A 16604-nucleotide genomic window follows, 5' to 3' on the forward strand; every position below is an offset into this window, starting at 1 on the left:
AGCCCACAAGAAGGTATTTAAAACTCCAACACACAGACCTGAGAATATAACCTGTCTTATTTATTTGCTTCAGTAAAATGTTTCTGGATTTAGGTGAGTAGGTGAGTGACAACAATACCACAGCATGGAACAGATGATGGTTACACAAAAAGCTAATGGAGACAAAAAGAAAAGAAGCATCAATAGATTCAAAAGAAAAGGAAGGTAGTAAGAAAGTTCAAGGAATATGCTTCCATTAAACAGTCCTTCCCATCATGGCCATTTTTTGCCTTCTCACCATGAAAAGTACACTTTTCAAGTAGAAAAGGGCCACCAATCGAGATGAGGAGCCAAAACCAAAAGTCATGTGCTGCATCCAAAAATCATGAACATTGCAGGATTTCTCCAAGAACAAAGCTGCCAGCAGCTAGGACTCTGACCTGCCCTTGAAGCCCCAAACTCCACCTCTGACCTGACCCCAAGACACTGGGGAAATCACATTTTATCCCCATGAAAAACGGCCATTGTTCATGTTGTAGCACATGTAGCCGACATTGTGGTGCCACCCCCTAAAACCACAAACATCACAGGATTTCTCCCAGAACAAAGCTTCCAGCAATTAGCAACCAAAATGTGGAGAAACTTTCCACACAGCAGTCATCTAACACAGGTTCTCAGTATAGATCACAATTTGAATCCATCTTTTTGGTTACTGACCAGCTCCTACGATTCTAATTTTTCTGTATGTGCTTTTGTGAGACAACACTGACATTATATTCCAAAAACATAATAACCAGACTATATAAAGTAAACAATAATGAACCAATGCATAAGGCAATAAAAAATACTCTCAAGCATCTCTGGTATAAATGTTTAAACTCTTGTTATGTTTCTTAGTTATTTGATCATCCTAGACATTGTAGCTTAAAACACACCTGAGCTGCCCTTGTTAAGGTTCGAAACACCTTTGTACTGACTTTGAATAAAGAATCAATTTTTGTAAGAAAATATATAGCAATAATCACGTATTCAGATAGTCAATAACTTCATTACATTTTCTTATGCATGCAATGCTGGTCTATATTACTCCCATATTCAGGCTGGGGGTTTTTTGCTTTCTTTTTCAGTCTAATTTTCTTTTTTCTCTCCTATTAATTAATTTATTGTACTCACTAACATATTAGTTTAAATATTTCTATACTAAATCCTTGCCTGGTTTCAATTTAGGCAGAAAACCCTCTGTAATTTCTAACCTGCTGGTACATTTAAATTCAGTATCTTCTGCCCATCTTGATCAGAAGAGCAAACCAGTGCACCATGACTGATAGAAATTGACATTGCATTCAGGTGCCTTCAGTAGGCAGAGATTTTCCTCAAATTGTTTTTCAGTCATCTCAGTGACTGGGTAAAGGTGAGAGCAATTTTAACTACTGACCTGGCCCACTGGGGTCCTGCAGAGCTCCCGGTGTCCTCTCACTGACAGTTCTGCTGCTTTCAGCCTGGTTGCTGTGTATAACTGATTGCTGTTCTTGAGCTAGAGAAAGGAGAAAAAGGATGTGCGTGAACCACAGAACATGATAATTGGGATGATTGCACAACAATTTTTCTCTTTTTTATTCTGTACCAGCTCTACCAAAGCCTAATCATCTGCAATGACTCTTTATCTGCTTTGTGCACTGTGGGACCACTTTGCTGAAGATGTTGACTGACTTTATAAAAGACTTCTCAAGAGTGGCACGGGCTGGTGTCAATATTAAAATGTCAAAAATTGTTTTATAATGAACAGAATTTTTTAAATGCTCAGGGCTAAAAACTTTAGAGGAACATTTTAGAACAATATAAAACGGCAGTACAAAGACAATACAGAGATTGTCAGCTGTACAATTAATTAGAGCTTTTTAATGGTTGCAAAATTAATCAGGTTTGTTGAAACTGACTTTTGAGTTGGTTTTTTTGTGGGACTTTTTTGTGTTTGTTTGTTTTGCTTTGTTTTACAGATTACACAGATCTTCAACCATGGAAACCTTACTACTAAAGGCAATGGTGATATTACACTCTTGCAGCACCTAATAAATAAAAACAATTTCAAAACGTAATCAAATTCTAAGTTGCAACAAATATCATCTGAGATTTATGACTGGTATACACATAAAAAACTTCACAAAGGTGGCAATTTTGTAAATACTTTCTCCGGTGATGGGAGATGGGATTATCTGTGCTTATTTTACATTTCAGCCCAAAAGATCCAAAAGCAATTTGCAAATAGGTGGACTAACATTATTATTAATTCAATATCACAGCTAGGGAAACTGAGGTCCAGAAAGTTAAGTGCCTTCACTCTCAAAAAGTAATGAACTGATCAGACAGCTGGGACCTGAACTGAGATTCCCATATTCCTGACATACATTCTCTAGCCATCAGGCTTAATGGAGTTGTTTTCCTTTCATTATTTTTTAAAAAACAAAATATGTACAAATTAGCTAATAAATTTGCTAGTATAAATTGATACCATTTTTTATATACTTGCTCAGTTCATGGAACATTTTGAAGTCAATGTTCCAGGAGGAGCATATCTAAGGAATGTCACTTATGTGGCACTAATTTGATTTCCAATCTTTAGTACAATACAAGCAGAATAACTTGGGTATGGTGACATTATTTTACACTTCAAATATTAAAATCTAGTTTAGCCATAGTGTGAGTTTCCAGGGAAACGGATTAAAATGCTGAAACAAGAAATTTCATGTTTCATTACCAGAAATCTGAAAGTCTTATTTGGTAGCCCTGTTGTAATTTAAGTCTTATTTGGTAGCCCTGTTGTCCAGTTCATTTGAAGATAAATAGACTGCAAGTAGGACAATATAAGGTGTTTAGGTTGTAGAATAGGGTATTTTAAAAGTTAGGATAGGAACTCAGAGGAAATTTATCATATGGACCAATAGTTTGATAGAATCTTTTGAAATTGTCTGATAAGAAATACAAAATGCTCAAGTGGTTACAATTTCAACAGCTTCTGTTATCTTTCTGTGGCATGGTTATTGACAGAAGCTAAATTCTTGGAGTCAGCCCAACTCATTACACAAGATTTATCAGGTGGTGTTGTGATGATACAATCTATGACAAAGGAGTTGGTTACTTGCCTGTGATAAAGACCAGCTGATCAATGTCCTTTTATTTTTTAATTTACTGATCTTTCTGTTGTTCTAAATGTATTCACTGGCACTGTCGGTGCTACAGACACCACTTTTTTTTTAATACACTATTCACCTTATCTTTCCTCATCCCTAATAATTCAATTGCCCAACATTTTAGAATACCCAAAGCCTAACAGTTTTATTCACTCCTAAAGTTCCAAGGATGCATACTTCTTCCTGTGTGCTTGTTTTACCAATGCTTTAAAATTGTTGATGTAGCCTAATGTTCAGATAACACAGTGGCTGTAAGACCAAGGACATAGCATCTCTGTCAGAGCAAACCAGCCATGGAGCAAGCCCAAAGTGCACTGCCCTGCCTCTGACTGCAGCAAGGACTAGAACCAGCGATGCACACACACACAGAAACCTCACCCACAGACAGTCACATATTGTATACTTATTGAATTTCACCACAGTACAGGAAAGGTTCTTTGCAAGTAGCATTAGAAATTGAGGCTTTGCATTTGTGAAACAAATTCGGAGGAGTCACTGGCAATATAGCTTCTCCTACATCATTCCTCCAGCATGGCTCAGGCCTTTTCCAAAGGAATCGCTCCAAGACATAATATGGTGATTACATTTATGTGCCTCTTATTCCCACAGCTGAGATTTCCATTGTAGACGCTGGATAACAGCAGGTGTGATGGGAGCACCAGACCAAAAACCTTATACTTTTTAAGGGTAGAATAGCCATCAAATGACTTACCTTTGAGACCTTTTAAAAATTAGATATGCCATGCTCAGTTAAAAGAAAAAACAAAACAAACAAATTAGACACCTAGACCCACCCTATAGGTACCATTTGCAATAACAAAGCATCACAAACAAAACCAAAAAAGCAGCAATAAAAAATCCTGAACAATGTCTACTTCTAGTTGTATCAGAAAAACAGGTAATGCATACAGAAACTTAACATTAGGTGTCTATCATCCAATATATCGGCCTAGATGTATAATTTATTGTCCCATGTATTTTTAAACACTGAACTCAAAATCATTTCAGGGAATATTAAAAAAGTGGAGATTGGGTCTTTGTGACTCAATATATCTTTGATGAAGCAGGAGTGGCTGAAGGGGTTTCCCAGAGAGGGGTTAGGTAGTTTCTTCCCGTTCCCTGTGTTTCAAGAATTGTCCCCTTTTCTGCGTGCCGCTCACCGCACGCAGAGGATAGGACATCGCACGGCCATCTGCTGGAGAAATGGCATCACTGCCACGCCAGGGAATTCCGTGCTGACTGTGGCAGAGCGGGCTGCTGCCTCTAAACCATGTAATTCGGCGTTCCGAATGCGCATGAGGGAACCGGGATTTCATTACTACACGCATAGAGTTAAAATAAAGCTGCGTTTTGTAAAAGTAACATGTCACGAAGTCGGCAGCTCAGAACTTAAGTGTCCTTTTGTTTCAGTGGTTCTGCTCCCAGTTAATTATTTGAAATTCCCAGGTCAAAAAGATGATGCTTTAATTGTTGAACTGTCCATATTGAGTTGTCTCTTAGACTTATAAGAAATTACATCTACATTTTTTCATTCTTATAAATTTTCTTATAAAATTGCATTGTCCATGATGGATCCATGTCTTAGCCAATTTGATCGTGTGTTCCCACGAGGGCGGTAAGGTTAGAAACAGTGACCTGAACACATTTCCATCTCTCTCACTACTGCACTACCTTGAGAAGCATCTGTAACCAAGCATTTACCGCGGGGCTGCCAAATAAGACTTTCAGATGTCTGATAATAACTATCAGGTGGTGGTAAGTGGTTTCTCCCGCCTAGACTAACAGACTGAAATAATTACATATGACTTCACTCTGTCTGAGAAAGAAGTTAAACAAGAAAGCATTTTAAATTAGCATTTGCTACAAGCAACCCACATGACACTAACAGCGCCTTTCCAGGATCTAAAGGATTGTCAGAACACCCCAGTTCCCCTGGCACAGAAACTCTTCAGTGACAGCTCTGTTGTTGAACAACAGAGAGACCAAGTGGGAGGCTCAGTGACTCGGGAGAGCCCCACTCAGCACTTCCAGCCTCTCTCTCCTGCTGATGCAGAGCACAGGAAGACAGGGCTGTTGGGCTCCCCGCTGTTCAAGTTCATTAGCCGCCGTCCCTTCATGGGAATTGAATAATACAGGCAGGCTTGTGCTGGTGGTCTGCTCCTCATGGGAGGCAGGATTCCAGAAGCAAGGAAGAAAAGCTTCTCTGACATAACACCTTTCATCCCAATCTCTTTAAGCACTTCTACAAGCATTAATTAATTAAATATCCCAGTGCCCCTGTGAGATAAGTGTCATCTCAATTTTCTAGATGGGTAAACTTGGTTATGCAGATTATAAGTGTCTTCCCCAAGTTATTCAGCAAGCCAGAAGAGGTTTGAAAACAGAACCCAGGAGATGTAACACCCGCTCCTATAACACTTGACAGCACTCCCCTTTCTTCTTATTTTTTAACCAGATGCCACTACAAATTGAATTATACAGCTTTTCATCCTGGTCAGTGTTTGCCTGTTATTTTTATGTCATTTCAATTTTGTCAGCTGTGACCTCCCCCTTCAATGTTACCCTTTAAATGTTTTTTGCTAATATTTGCTTTTTTCTGAAAGCATGATCCATGCTTACTGGACAGCCTTGCTGACCGACTGTGCTCTGTTACATCTGTTAATATCTGGCTCCACACTCAGCTGTGCAGAGGAAAATTTTGTGCCTGCCAAGGTTCTGGCTCTTGGGCACTGAAATTTCCCTCCTGGATGTGAACAATAGTGATTTTTCTTCATTGCTCTACATTAATTTTTAATCACAGCCCTGTACTTTGCCACTGCTGATTGAATTCCCTATCACATCTAATAGCCCTTCTTGCAATATTCATTCATTTAAAACCTGTATGCTGATTCCATATCTAATTTTTCAAGAACTGCTTGCTTAAGGCTAGCAGCAAAGAAATAGCCATTATACAGATGTAAAACTACAATATGATGCCACATGTTTGATCACCAGGGCAGAGGTAAAAGGCTATTCTGTCAAAAAGGGCACAATTATACAGGGATCATGTGTAATACCTAGAAAAATTCAGTCACTGTTGAAATGAACAGCAGAACTACAAAATTCAGAGATATAAAAAAGCTGATACAATAGTATATATAAAAAAAAAATTTCTTAGAGCCTGAAACCAAAAGGCAAAAGACTAACAGTGCTGTAGAGGAATATTACAGCAAGTACTCAATAGAGGACCTGGATTTAATATCCCTAGCACTGTAATACTCAACTAAAAGGTCAAAAGTAGAGACACACTGAATGCAAACTCCGTATTTTAGCAAAATGAAATATGGCTGGAAATTTCATGAGCTTTATTTAGAGTGGAAGAGGCGAAAGGACATTCTGCTTAGCTGCTCTGGAAATTCACATGCAGGGAAGAGTCAACATCCCAAAGCATTTTACTTTACTGTGCATTTTATCTGGTTTTGATTTAACAAAAAGCACTGCATTGGTTTTCAACAGAACCATTTGCTTACGGATCAAATTTGCACTGTTTCCTTTTGCTGAAGTGAATAGTTCAGATCCTTGCAACTCTACTCACCTTTGGGTTGGCAGTTTTGCCCACTGTACCCAGGACAGCACTTCCACTCCAGAGATGTCACTATTTTATGTTTAATTCTGTAAGCCTGGTGTGTTGTTGTCTGGGACCTGTGAAATGAGAATAATTTAAATCTATTTTAGGTAACTGAAAAGGAGCTGTAAGATACCTGCATAACTACATTACATTATCTCACTTGTAATACCTATCTTTTTATTACTGCTTGAAATTCAAAGTGAATTCTAACCAGAGTTTGATGTTTCATTAGCAATCACAGCTTTAATATTGCAACCCCCAGATTATCTGCATGAATTTTAAAGAAACCTGATATCTGTTTAGATTTCTTCCCAGTATATCTTACTCAGGATTTGAATACTGCCATCTTTTATGGAAGACATTACAATTAATAACTACTAAACTGGAAAAAGTGAGCCAAAAATACAATTGTCATATAACGCTTTTCTTTGAGATTGGTGGAAAAAATGCATTCACAATAAATTTATGCCACATCAGCACATATTTAGTACACACTGGAAACCTTCCCTTCTGATTATTTTAAACAAGATTATACAATGTTAATCCAATAAAGTGTGAAAAATTCCACTCTGGACTTCAGGGAAAGAAGGGCTTGGCTATGTAATTGTGAGGCCTCAATTATTACCTTTACAGTATGTAACTGCAGGGGCAGCAACATTTTTATTTGTGTTCCAACACACTCTGCATGTCCTGGCTACCCTACCGCTTCTCTTAGGTTTCTTAACTTCACAGAGAAGTCAGTTTAGAATGAACATGCTGCAGTAGGGCAATAAAGAATGAACTACAGCAACTCTCCTTGCCCTTTTAAGGTGTTAAATGCAAAGTTCAAATAAAAATAATATCACACGCTATTTCTATTTACTAAACCCTAACATGAAAAACACCTAAAATCTCAGAAAAAACAATGATAAAAGTTACTTGTTTTGTACACACAATCCCTCTATAAATCATTCCAGAAAAAGAGACAAATTTAAAGCCTGTCAGACAAAAAATATTCTCCGAATACATTAGAAAATGTCAACATATTTTACATTCCAGTTAATGTTGTCACCCCTTCACAATGGATACAATATTATATATATTCAAATTCTCATAGCAGCTGGCAGGAGCTTTGCATGTGTCCCCAGCCAGCTTTGGCTGTAAGAAATGGCTTTTTCAGCAGCAAGAACTCAATAAAGATTAAGGTGATTTGAATTTAAGAGAGTTCCCAGTTATTTTGCTGTATGGATGGTCTTATGACAAAAACACCTTATTCTGCATTAGCATAATCCATTCCTAAAACCGCTCAAAATTGAAGTGTCCATGAAAGGAGTTAATCAGGAACAGAGACTACAAAAATAAATCATGTAAAAAAAATCATGTAAATGAGTCTCAGAAATTTATGTAGTAGAGCCTTATTTATAGGAGAAGCAGAAGGATCTAAGGCGATTGAATCGGAAAAAAACTAAACAAAATAACAACAGTGGCAACATTTCAACCACAGGGTCCACTCCACAGTTTTGCCATTGAGTTGACTGCATTTCAGAGTCGCCAAATGCTAAGGAAGCTCGATTCCCAGTTTCAAACCAAAGCTTTAAGTGTGTTCTGCTATACCATCTAGAGGACAATTTTCAGAACAGTCAAACTGACTTTTAACAGGCTTTTAAAATTTGTCAGGGGAAAAATGCATTACAATCTTCATTTTGCTGGTGCTGTTTCAGTTTGCCGTTTTTCAAATTCATGCATTAAAATCCAATTTCACTTACAACTGAAATCTAACATTTGGAGAAAAAAAATGAAGCACCCAAACCACATGGAATAATCTGAATGTTTAACAGGGGTATTATTTACAAGTTCCATCCAAGGCCAATTACTTGTCTAGGTTCACTGCCTGACCAAAGCTGTGCCAGAAATAAGCACTCAGAAGAGAGATAATAACAAAAATATTTATGCCTCTCAGGGGAAGACTTTTGCTTCAACAGAACACAAGCTTGGAAAACCGCACAGAAAGGATTTTCTTCCCTGCATGTACTTAAAGGCTTTGTAGTTGTGCACCTCTCTTTGACTCAAAGACTTTGAACCAACTGGAGGGTGCCATAGTATGCCAGGGTGCATGCTCCCTCTTGTTTCCCTTTTAATTTTTAAAATTATATTCATATTTATGGTGTATTTGGTAGTAATTAAAGTACTTGCAAGTACTCTTTGTTCCCAGATCTCCATACCTCTGAGCGCAGGATCCAATTTGCCAAGTGCAAGGCTTTGCTCTGCCTGATGAGAAGGTTTCCAGGTTGTCCACCACAACTGTAGGTATGAGTCTGGTATGGACATAAGCACACCAGTTTCTACAAAACAGGGAAGGTAAAATGTTTTAAAGTACAAATAATATTTTTCCACCATATGATAAGATATGATATGTAATTATGAAAGTTATACCCATAATTTACCAATAGGAGTAAGTTACAAAAATTAAGTTTGTTTCACTCAAATTGCCAATGTTGTCTTGGGCAATTACTTAGTCTTTGTGCTTCAGCAAAGAAAACAGATAGTTTTTCCATCTCCACATACATTCATATTGCAAATCTAAATTTTAATTTGTGGAGCCCCAAGAACAATGAAGCTCTTCTAGACTGCAGCAATGACAGGTCTTAAAACACATCTGCATTTCAGACTACAGAAATTGTTTATCCAGAATTCAAAGGATTGTTTAGCGAGGTTTTTAATCATCCATAGCTCTCACTTTATGGGCAGCCATTCTAGTGTTTCTCCCTTTCCCCAGCAATACTGTGAGTACAGGTAGACTTTGTTTTCCAGTACACTGTGAGGTCAAAGCCACCCACAGCAAACACATGCCATGGCTCCACGCTTCATGGGGCTTCTGGATGCTCAACCAGAAAAGGCAGTCACATACAAAATTATCAGACTCTAGATCACTGCTGCACAGGGGGCTAGAGCTGGTGAGTGCAAGAGCAGGTTTGCTGGTTTTGTTGTTTTTTTTTAAAAAAGGTTTCTAAGGAAGTTGCAAGCAAGTCCAAACTGTTAAATCAGATTTTGAAACTTGGCTACAGTAGAGAATAGAATTAAGCCAAAATTATGATGTGAATAATGGCTCAGGACAGATTTGTACAGGGAAATTATGCCACAGAGATATATTGGTATTCCCTGAATCATAAGCAGGTAGATAAATGTGTGATTTTCAGAGGCTGTTGGGAAGGTCACTCACCAAAAGATATTGGGGGGAGGGGGAAGCAATCTATTACATAGTAAGAAGATAGATCCTGTTATACATAAATAAGGCATTAAATCAGAGAGATGAAAGACTAGTTCACTTTTTCAAGAAGCAATTTATCAACACAATCCCATATTAATCTGTAATAGGCACTATATTCATTAACTAGGGGGGAAGTAAGTAAATAGGGGGATGGCAGCGTTATACAGAATCCTACCAAATCATTTTGTGCAGTAAAAAAAGCTGAACTTGAAGAATTGCAGAAGTCTCATGATACTGAATTTCCAACTAAGTAGGTGTCAGAAGATGGTCTTGTAATGTAGAATCAGTCACAAAGACATACCTAGCATAGTATCACTACATCCAGTAGCCTTCATCAGGGGAAAAAAATAATCTCGGAGTCATTGTTAATGGCTCTCTGAACAGGCCAATTTATTGGTTTGCCTAAACTAAACTAGGTAATCAAATACTTGAAATTATTAGGGAAGGATTAAAGAACAACAGAGATCACTATTGTTTCAGTACATCAACTCTTTTTTGTTGTATATGAGTTTATAGCTTGTTTGAATAGAGAATTCAGGTTTGGTCCTACACCCTAAAGAGAGGTGGATATAAAAACAAATAGAAGAGCAGGAGGGATACAAAGTCATGGCATTCATTATTCAGTCTCATTATGATAAATGGGCATCAAAACACAACAGATTTAAAACTAAAGAACACAAAAATGAAGTGTCAGGCAGCATTTCCATAGCCATAGGATGTGCTGAATTTGGAGGCCAAAAGAGGTTTAAAAAAGCAGTCAAACTATTTCACAAAAAAACCCATGCCATTAGGGATTATCAGTTTAGTTTTTTAGCAACCATTAAGTTGTAACTATAACCTTTGTCTCCAGAAGTCTCCCAGCTGCAGACTGGAAGGCATCCTGAAAGATGAAAGTATTATTGTGTTTCTTCTGGTGAAACAAATGTCTATTTGGCCTAGTGCTGACTTTTTTTCCTTTCATCTTTAACTTAGTACAACCTTTCTCAAGACCATGTTACTCCCTTGACCATGCTGAAACAAATTTAATTTTTGACTTGGCAAGTTAGTGACTAGACATTGTTTCAGTTGTTGGATTGGTGGAGCTGCAAGAACTTCCAAACAATATTTGCATATGAGAACTTAAAATTCATCTTTCTGTGTTGTGCTTTGCTGCTAACACTTTCTTCCAGTTGTAGCAGTTCTGTTCATGTTTTGTAATCCAGTAAGGGAATATGTATATTTGCTCCAGAAATCATATCTTGCTATGGGCTCCTTACAGGGGAAATGAAAATACAATTAAGACCAGATTAGTTCCATTTACTTAAGTGGCATTAGTAAAGATTTACAGTGCTTCAAACATGAACAGCAGCACAAAACACAAAATAGAGTCAGCATCTATCCCGAAGTGATTGCTTTTGTCTACTGAGATTCTACCAGTGTATGCACATTAAGCTCGGTAGTGCTGTACGTGGAAAATGATTCCTGAGAAAAAAGCAAGATAAGCCAGAAAGACGCTCAAAATAAACAGATTTAATCTCACAATATCTCTACTGCCAATACTGTAGCACTCCCTTTCACAACACACATTGTTTATTTGAGGAATAATGTGCCTCATATAAAGTGGGCTTTGAGTGTCTTTGATCTGATTTTGCTCACTCACTCTCCACTTGCTTGAGAGTTTTCATTAAGATAGTACTTCTTCTTAATTAGGTATAAAAAGGCTGTCCTTTTTTTTTTTTTTTGATGTTTCCTTTATGTTCTCACTCCTTTAGTTATTGCCTTTTATCAGTGTATATTAATTAAAGACTCCATGAATATTTGCTAAAAGTTAAACGCAGCTATCAAGCAACAAGCATTAAGATAAGGTACTTTGCTCACTTTCTTTGGGGAAATCAGGAGGAACTATGTGCAAGCTTGAGACACATAAAACTGGCAAAAACAAGAGGAAATTCATTTCAAGTTTTGCAGAGGAATAATGAAGTTACTTACCGACCCCTCCAGGTGGGGCACGTGGGTCCTTCACAGTCTCCTGTATCAGAGAGACTTACCGTAGTAAGCAATAATGATATTTGAGTTAAGCACCAGCAGCAGTAAGCCAGAGAGACAGAGTTTGTGGCTACATCTCTTCCCACACACCTCTGCAGCAGCAAGGGAGGCCAGGCATCCTCTCTTGCCAAGAGATTAATGGGAGCCAGACACAGAGGGGACTCGGCACCCCTTGGAAGCACTCCCAGGAAAACAGCTCTTACAGGGGGCTTCTGCACTGAGCACCAAGGAGCACGACAGTGGGGCTTCTTCCTAGGAGAAGAACCACACAAGCCAGGCACTGACCTCACCAGCAGCACAGCTACCACAGCACCAGAAACCTGCAGGCAGCAGTGAGGTGGCAGGGACCAGGTAAGGAGCTAGGTGCAGAGGAACTGCTAGAGACAAGCACGCTCATGAGGAAAATAACGTGAGGTCAAGCCTGGGCTTAAGTGGAGTCCCCGCCCAGGGGCGTGGGTGGAGGCTACAGGTGAGGTTGCTTAGGACCATCAAGGCTTGTTATCCTGCTCAGTACAGGCATGAAATCGCTTCCCTTTCACAGCTGCGGTGAGGGTTCTGCAAATTCATACCCAAGATTAAAAACTCTATTTTTTTTTTCCTCTGAAGTACAGCACAGAAATTAAAAAAAAAAAAAAAAAAAAAATCTCAGCATATGAATAGGATACTAAATATTTCTTAACAGATTTAGGAAGCGATTCTGGGCCAGGCTGACACTGATCTATTCCAGAGGAGCTCTGACTAAGCATGGGGATTTGCTTATGATTTAAACTAAGTATAGAGAATGTAAACATCTAAATTCCTAAATAATTCTCAGCAATTAACTGATGGCAAATAAATTCTGCTCAGAAAACCTCTGAAGAAATAATGCCTGGTTTGCAGTACCACATCTCCTTTCCTGTTGCACTTTAGCTCTCTGGGAAGTGAAGAGCTAAAGCCTTGGGCAGCTGGGTGCTCAGCACCCCACCTTGGCAAATAAAAAAGGCAAATAGAGGGGTCACATTTTAAAATCTGCCCTACAGTGAGGCAGGGGTGAGGTTAGGGACTAAAGTATGTGGCTCTCTAGCATGCACTGTACCCTTGCATGCTCATCAGAGAAAGGGATTAAGCAGAAGACATACAGCAATATTGTCATTGACATCTTGTTCTGCAGTGCACATGTTTGGGGTATACATTCCAATAACCGAGAGTCATTTTACACCCAAGCAAATGTGGTCAATGAAAAGATAAAAAGAATGAAAAGAGGCATTTAAAAAATTGCAAAAGACATGAAAGCACTGGAATATAGATTTCAGTTAAAAAACCAAACCCTACCTCCCCCCCAAACCTTTAAAAATTCACACCCTTGTTGTTATTATGACTACTGTTATTACTACTATTAGGGGTGTCCAGCTTTGGAGGAAAGCTATTGGAACTTGCCCATTTGGAGATGCCTTCTGAAGGAAAAAATGTTACAGTACACCCCAAATGGCTATTTGTGTTTTTTAAAGACAGTCTGAACTCATCCTCGGGTCTTTACCAGAAACGTAACTAACTTGAGCAGATTGTTTCCATTTAAAATATTTAACTCATTCTTAATGTACGTGAGTGCAATGTCTGAAGCTGTGGTTCTCACACGGCCCAGCAATCTTTGATCAGGCTAAATTGGAGGAAATATTCACAGCAAAAGAGCCCCTGGTGTGACTCATAATTAGGTTTAGGCTACCAATGAAATAAGCTCATTAAGAAACGTTAAGAATGTAAATATAATTTTGAAATCAAATTGTCTGAAAAAAATGTAGATTTGGAAATAGAAGATGAAGCGTGGCGGAAGAACTATGACAGGCTGTGTTAATGCAAAGGCAGAACAGAAGACAACTGATTTGCATAACAGGACTTTAAACCTGAAAATCCTCTTTACCCTCCCTGGAATAATTTATTCCAGATCATCAACACAGGCTTCTAACATGCAGATTTTGTTGAGAGCTGGAGGAGCCAAACATCTCTTTTGCATTGAGCCTGATTTCAATCAGGAAAGCTGTATTTAAAAACAAAACAAAATCCTCACAACATACAACAGAAATCCAGCCTGGAGAGAGTGGTACAAGCCCCCAGCTGGCTTAAAGCCCAAGTGACAGATTTCATCCTCCTCTTGCATGTCTTGGCCAGGAACATGCACTGGTGGCAATCTGTGGGAGAGTCCTCAGGCCTTTGAGGCAGGCTCCTTGATGTGGTATTTGCTGCGGTATTCCCAGTGTAAATCAGATTATTTCTAGCCCAGCTCCGCACTCAGTGTGGTTTGGCTGTACCCAAATGTGACATCCCACCGCCGGGGGCGAGGAAGCACCTACGCGGGGAAGCACGGCACGGCAGGAAGAGCAGCATTTGCTTCTGCTGGAACCTGTGAGCATGTCTGCTCGGCAGCCTCTCACCCAGAGCCCAATTCCCTCTGGGCTTTAGGGCCATTCCCAATCCCAAATCCTGAGGAGGTAATTGGCCGCGGAGCCTGCCCAGGCGGCTGGAACAAATCGCCTACAGCGGGCAGAGACCCATCAGCGGCACACACACACTGCCTTTAAGCCTGGTTTTAGCTTTTGGGGATCCCTGCCCCGTGGTTCGGGGAACACTCGAGAGCCCTTTAAACCCGTCCTTGCCCCGTTAAACCCTCTCCCACCTGGCGATCAGGCGGGCTCAGGCTCGGCTTTGCGCGGCAGTGCCGGGCGCGGCTGGCAGGTGGCGGCCGCAGCCCGCGGAGATGCCGGCGCCGGGGCACCCGATGCTGCTGAAAAGCGAAGTACAATCGACACCAGCTTTTTTTTAGTCCCCTGCAGTCCCCCTGCCGCAGCACGTTTGCCTTGTAAAATGTTCCCTGGGTCCACTACTGAGAAAAAAAGCAAACCTCACAAAAACTGCTGGCAACGCCTGTACGTGATTGCTTCTGCTTGCTTGTAAGCACGGATCCTTGTAAGTGGTCCTAAAGCCACCCCACAGGAACACCAGTGCTAGTCGGGCCACAAAGGGTATAGAATCAGTTATGGCCCCTTCATATCGTATCTGAAAATGACTGATTTTTGTCTGTGAGTAAATTAGATTACGCGGCTTTTAATAGAAATGCTATTGAATAAGCCTGGCTGAACATCGCTGAATCATGAAAATGAGATTACTGTGTTGCTGATGGAATACAAAAGGACCCAGAGCTGGAGCTGTTGTGAAAGTCTATGCCCAGCTTGGTGGTTGTGCCTCATTCATGTTGCATGCAGCTTATTTGTAATTCACAGAATAGTTAATGAAATACTCATCTTGATTCTACGACAGTTTTAATTTTTTATTACCCTTTACATCTGAGCAAAGGGGATGTAGAAAGATGCTATAAGAATGTAGAGCCAGGAGATGCTGGCTTTTCAATCTGCTTTAAACAACCTGCCAAGTTTGGATGCGGAGAGATGATGCTGACTGACACAGTGTAAACACTCAGATGATAAGGATAGCAAGCACCCTCATAAGGTTCTTCTTTGCTATTGCATGGGAGACTGGTTTTAGCAACTTCCTTTGAATTCCACTAGGTGACCGCAGAGACTTCTCACTGTGATATAGCAAATTCTATATCTGTAAGTGAATGTTGGTCATCTTTCAAAAATATAAGCTTTATTTCAAAGGAAAATTATAAGCTTGAACTAAAACCAGTTGATTTTTTAGGTTCAGTGCCCGGCTTCCTTTGCTCTGAATGTATGAATCTAAGCTGCAATAAAAATTCCGTACTCACTAAGGACTGACCATAAACAAATCAAATTGGAAAATGTGTTTTACAAGCTGGCTGGAATGAAAGAAACTAAAAGGTGCATGTGATATATAATATAAAACAGAATGTGATAGTAAAATATGTGATAGGATATGTTTTTATCCCTGAGAAACAGCTGACTTGTTGACACTGACTACTAGAGCACTAGGTGTCAAAGATTTGTTTAATGTGTTTTTTTTCAGGACTCAGTGTCCTGACATTTTGTTCTGTCTATTACAAAACACAAACTCTGCTCTCACGATCCATTTCCGTTTTTGTATTACAGTGCTGAAGCCTTGGACTGTGAGTAGCCTCTTTGTTTCATCTGAATTCTTATTTACTGTTTGTCCTCCTTCGTGCTGCAAAAATTAATTCACTATTTCCACTTATCTATCACTTCACCAATCTGTTTTAGCATTTAAAATGTTCTCTTGTTACAAATCAGATCACCTCTTTGATACATGATTTTCCAGTCCATGTTCAGAGCCCTCTAACACAATCAAACTTTTCCAGATTGAATTTAGACTGTGGAGAAGATATCCATTAATCTCAAATCTTTGAGAATTATCCAGTAAAGCACATCTGAAAATGCAGAAAAACTGCCCTTTAAAAAGGTCTGAATTCTACCTTTTTACTTCTGGATTATAAATTTATTTTCAACCTTCTAATTGACGCAGAGTACAAAATTCATTAAGGTAGTTCTGGTCTAGTTTACTGTCAGTGCTTTTCAGGTAACCTTCAGTGGTATTGGTTTTCACTGCTTTTGTAGTGCCTCTGTGATCTACAGAAAAGGAGATTGCCATA

At 39.3% G+C, this 16604-nt stretch overlaps 1 protein-coding gene across 1 annotated transcript in view; it reads right to left on the bottom strand.

Annotated features, from left to right (window-relative positions):
- Window positions 1–16067, bottom strand: part of MMRN1 (multimerin 1) — a 33292-nt gene extending 17225 nt beyond the window's left edge. Inside the window, exons 1-6 of the mRNA XM_066185087.1 lie at window positions 16050–16067; window positions 14697–14900; window positions 12332–12405; window positions 8976–9095; window positions 6742–6848; window positions 1415–1513 (exon numbers count right to left, since the gene is read on the bottom strand). Of these exons, the coding sequence (XP_066041184.1) occupies window positions 1415–1513; window positions 6742–6848; window positions 8976–9095; window positions 12332–12405; window positions 14697–14900; window positions 16050–16067 (622 nt within the window). The remainder of the gene's footprint in view (window positions 1–1414; window positions 1514–6741; window positions 6849–8975; window positions 9096–12331; window positions 12406–14696; window positions 14901–16049) is intronic.
- Window positions 16068–16604: the final 537 nt, after the last annotated feature.

This window comes from Chamaea fasciata, unplaced genomic scaffold (assembly GCF_029207755.1).
Source record: "Chamaea fasciata isolate MVZ Bird 193981 ecotype frontalis unplaced genomic scaffold, bChaFas1.0.hap1 SCAF_6, whole genome shotgun sequence".
In the NCBI taxonomy this organism is placed as follows: Eukaryota; Metazoa; Chordata; class Aves; order Passeriformes; family Sylviidae; genus Chamaea; species Chamaea fasciata.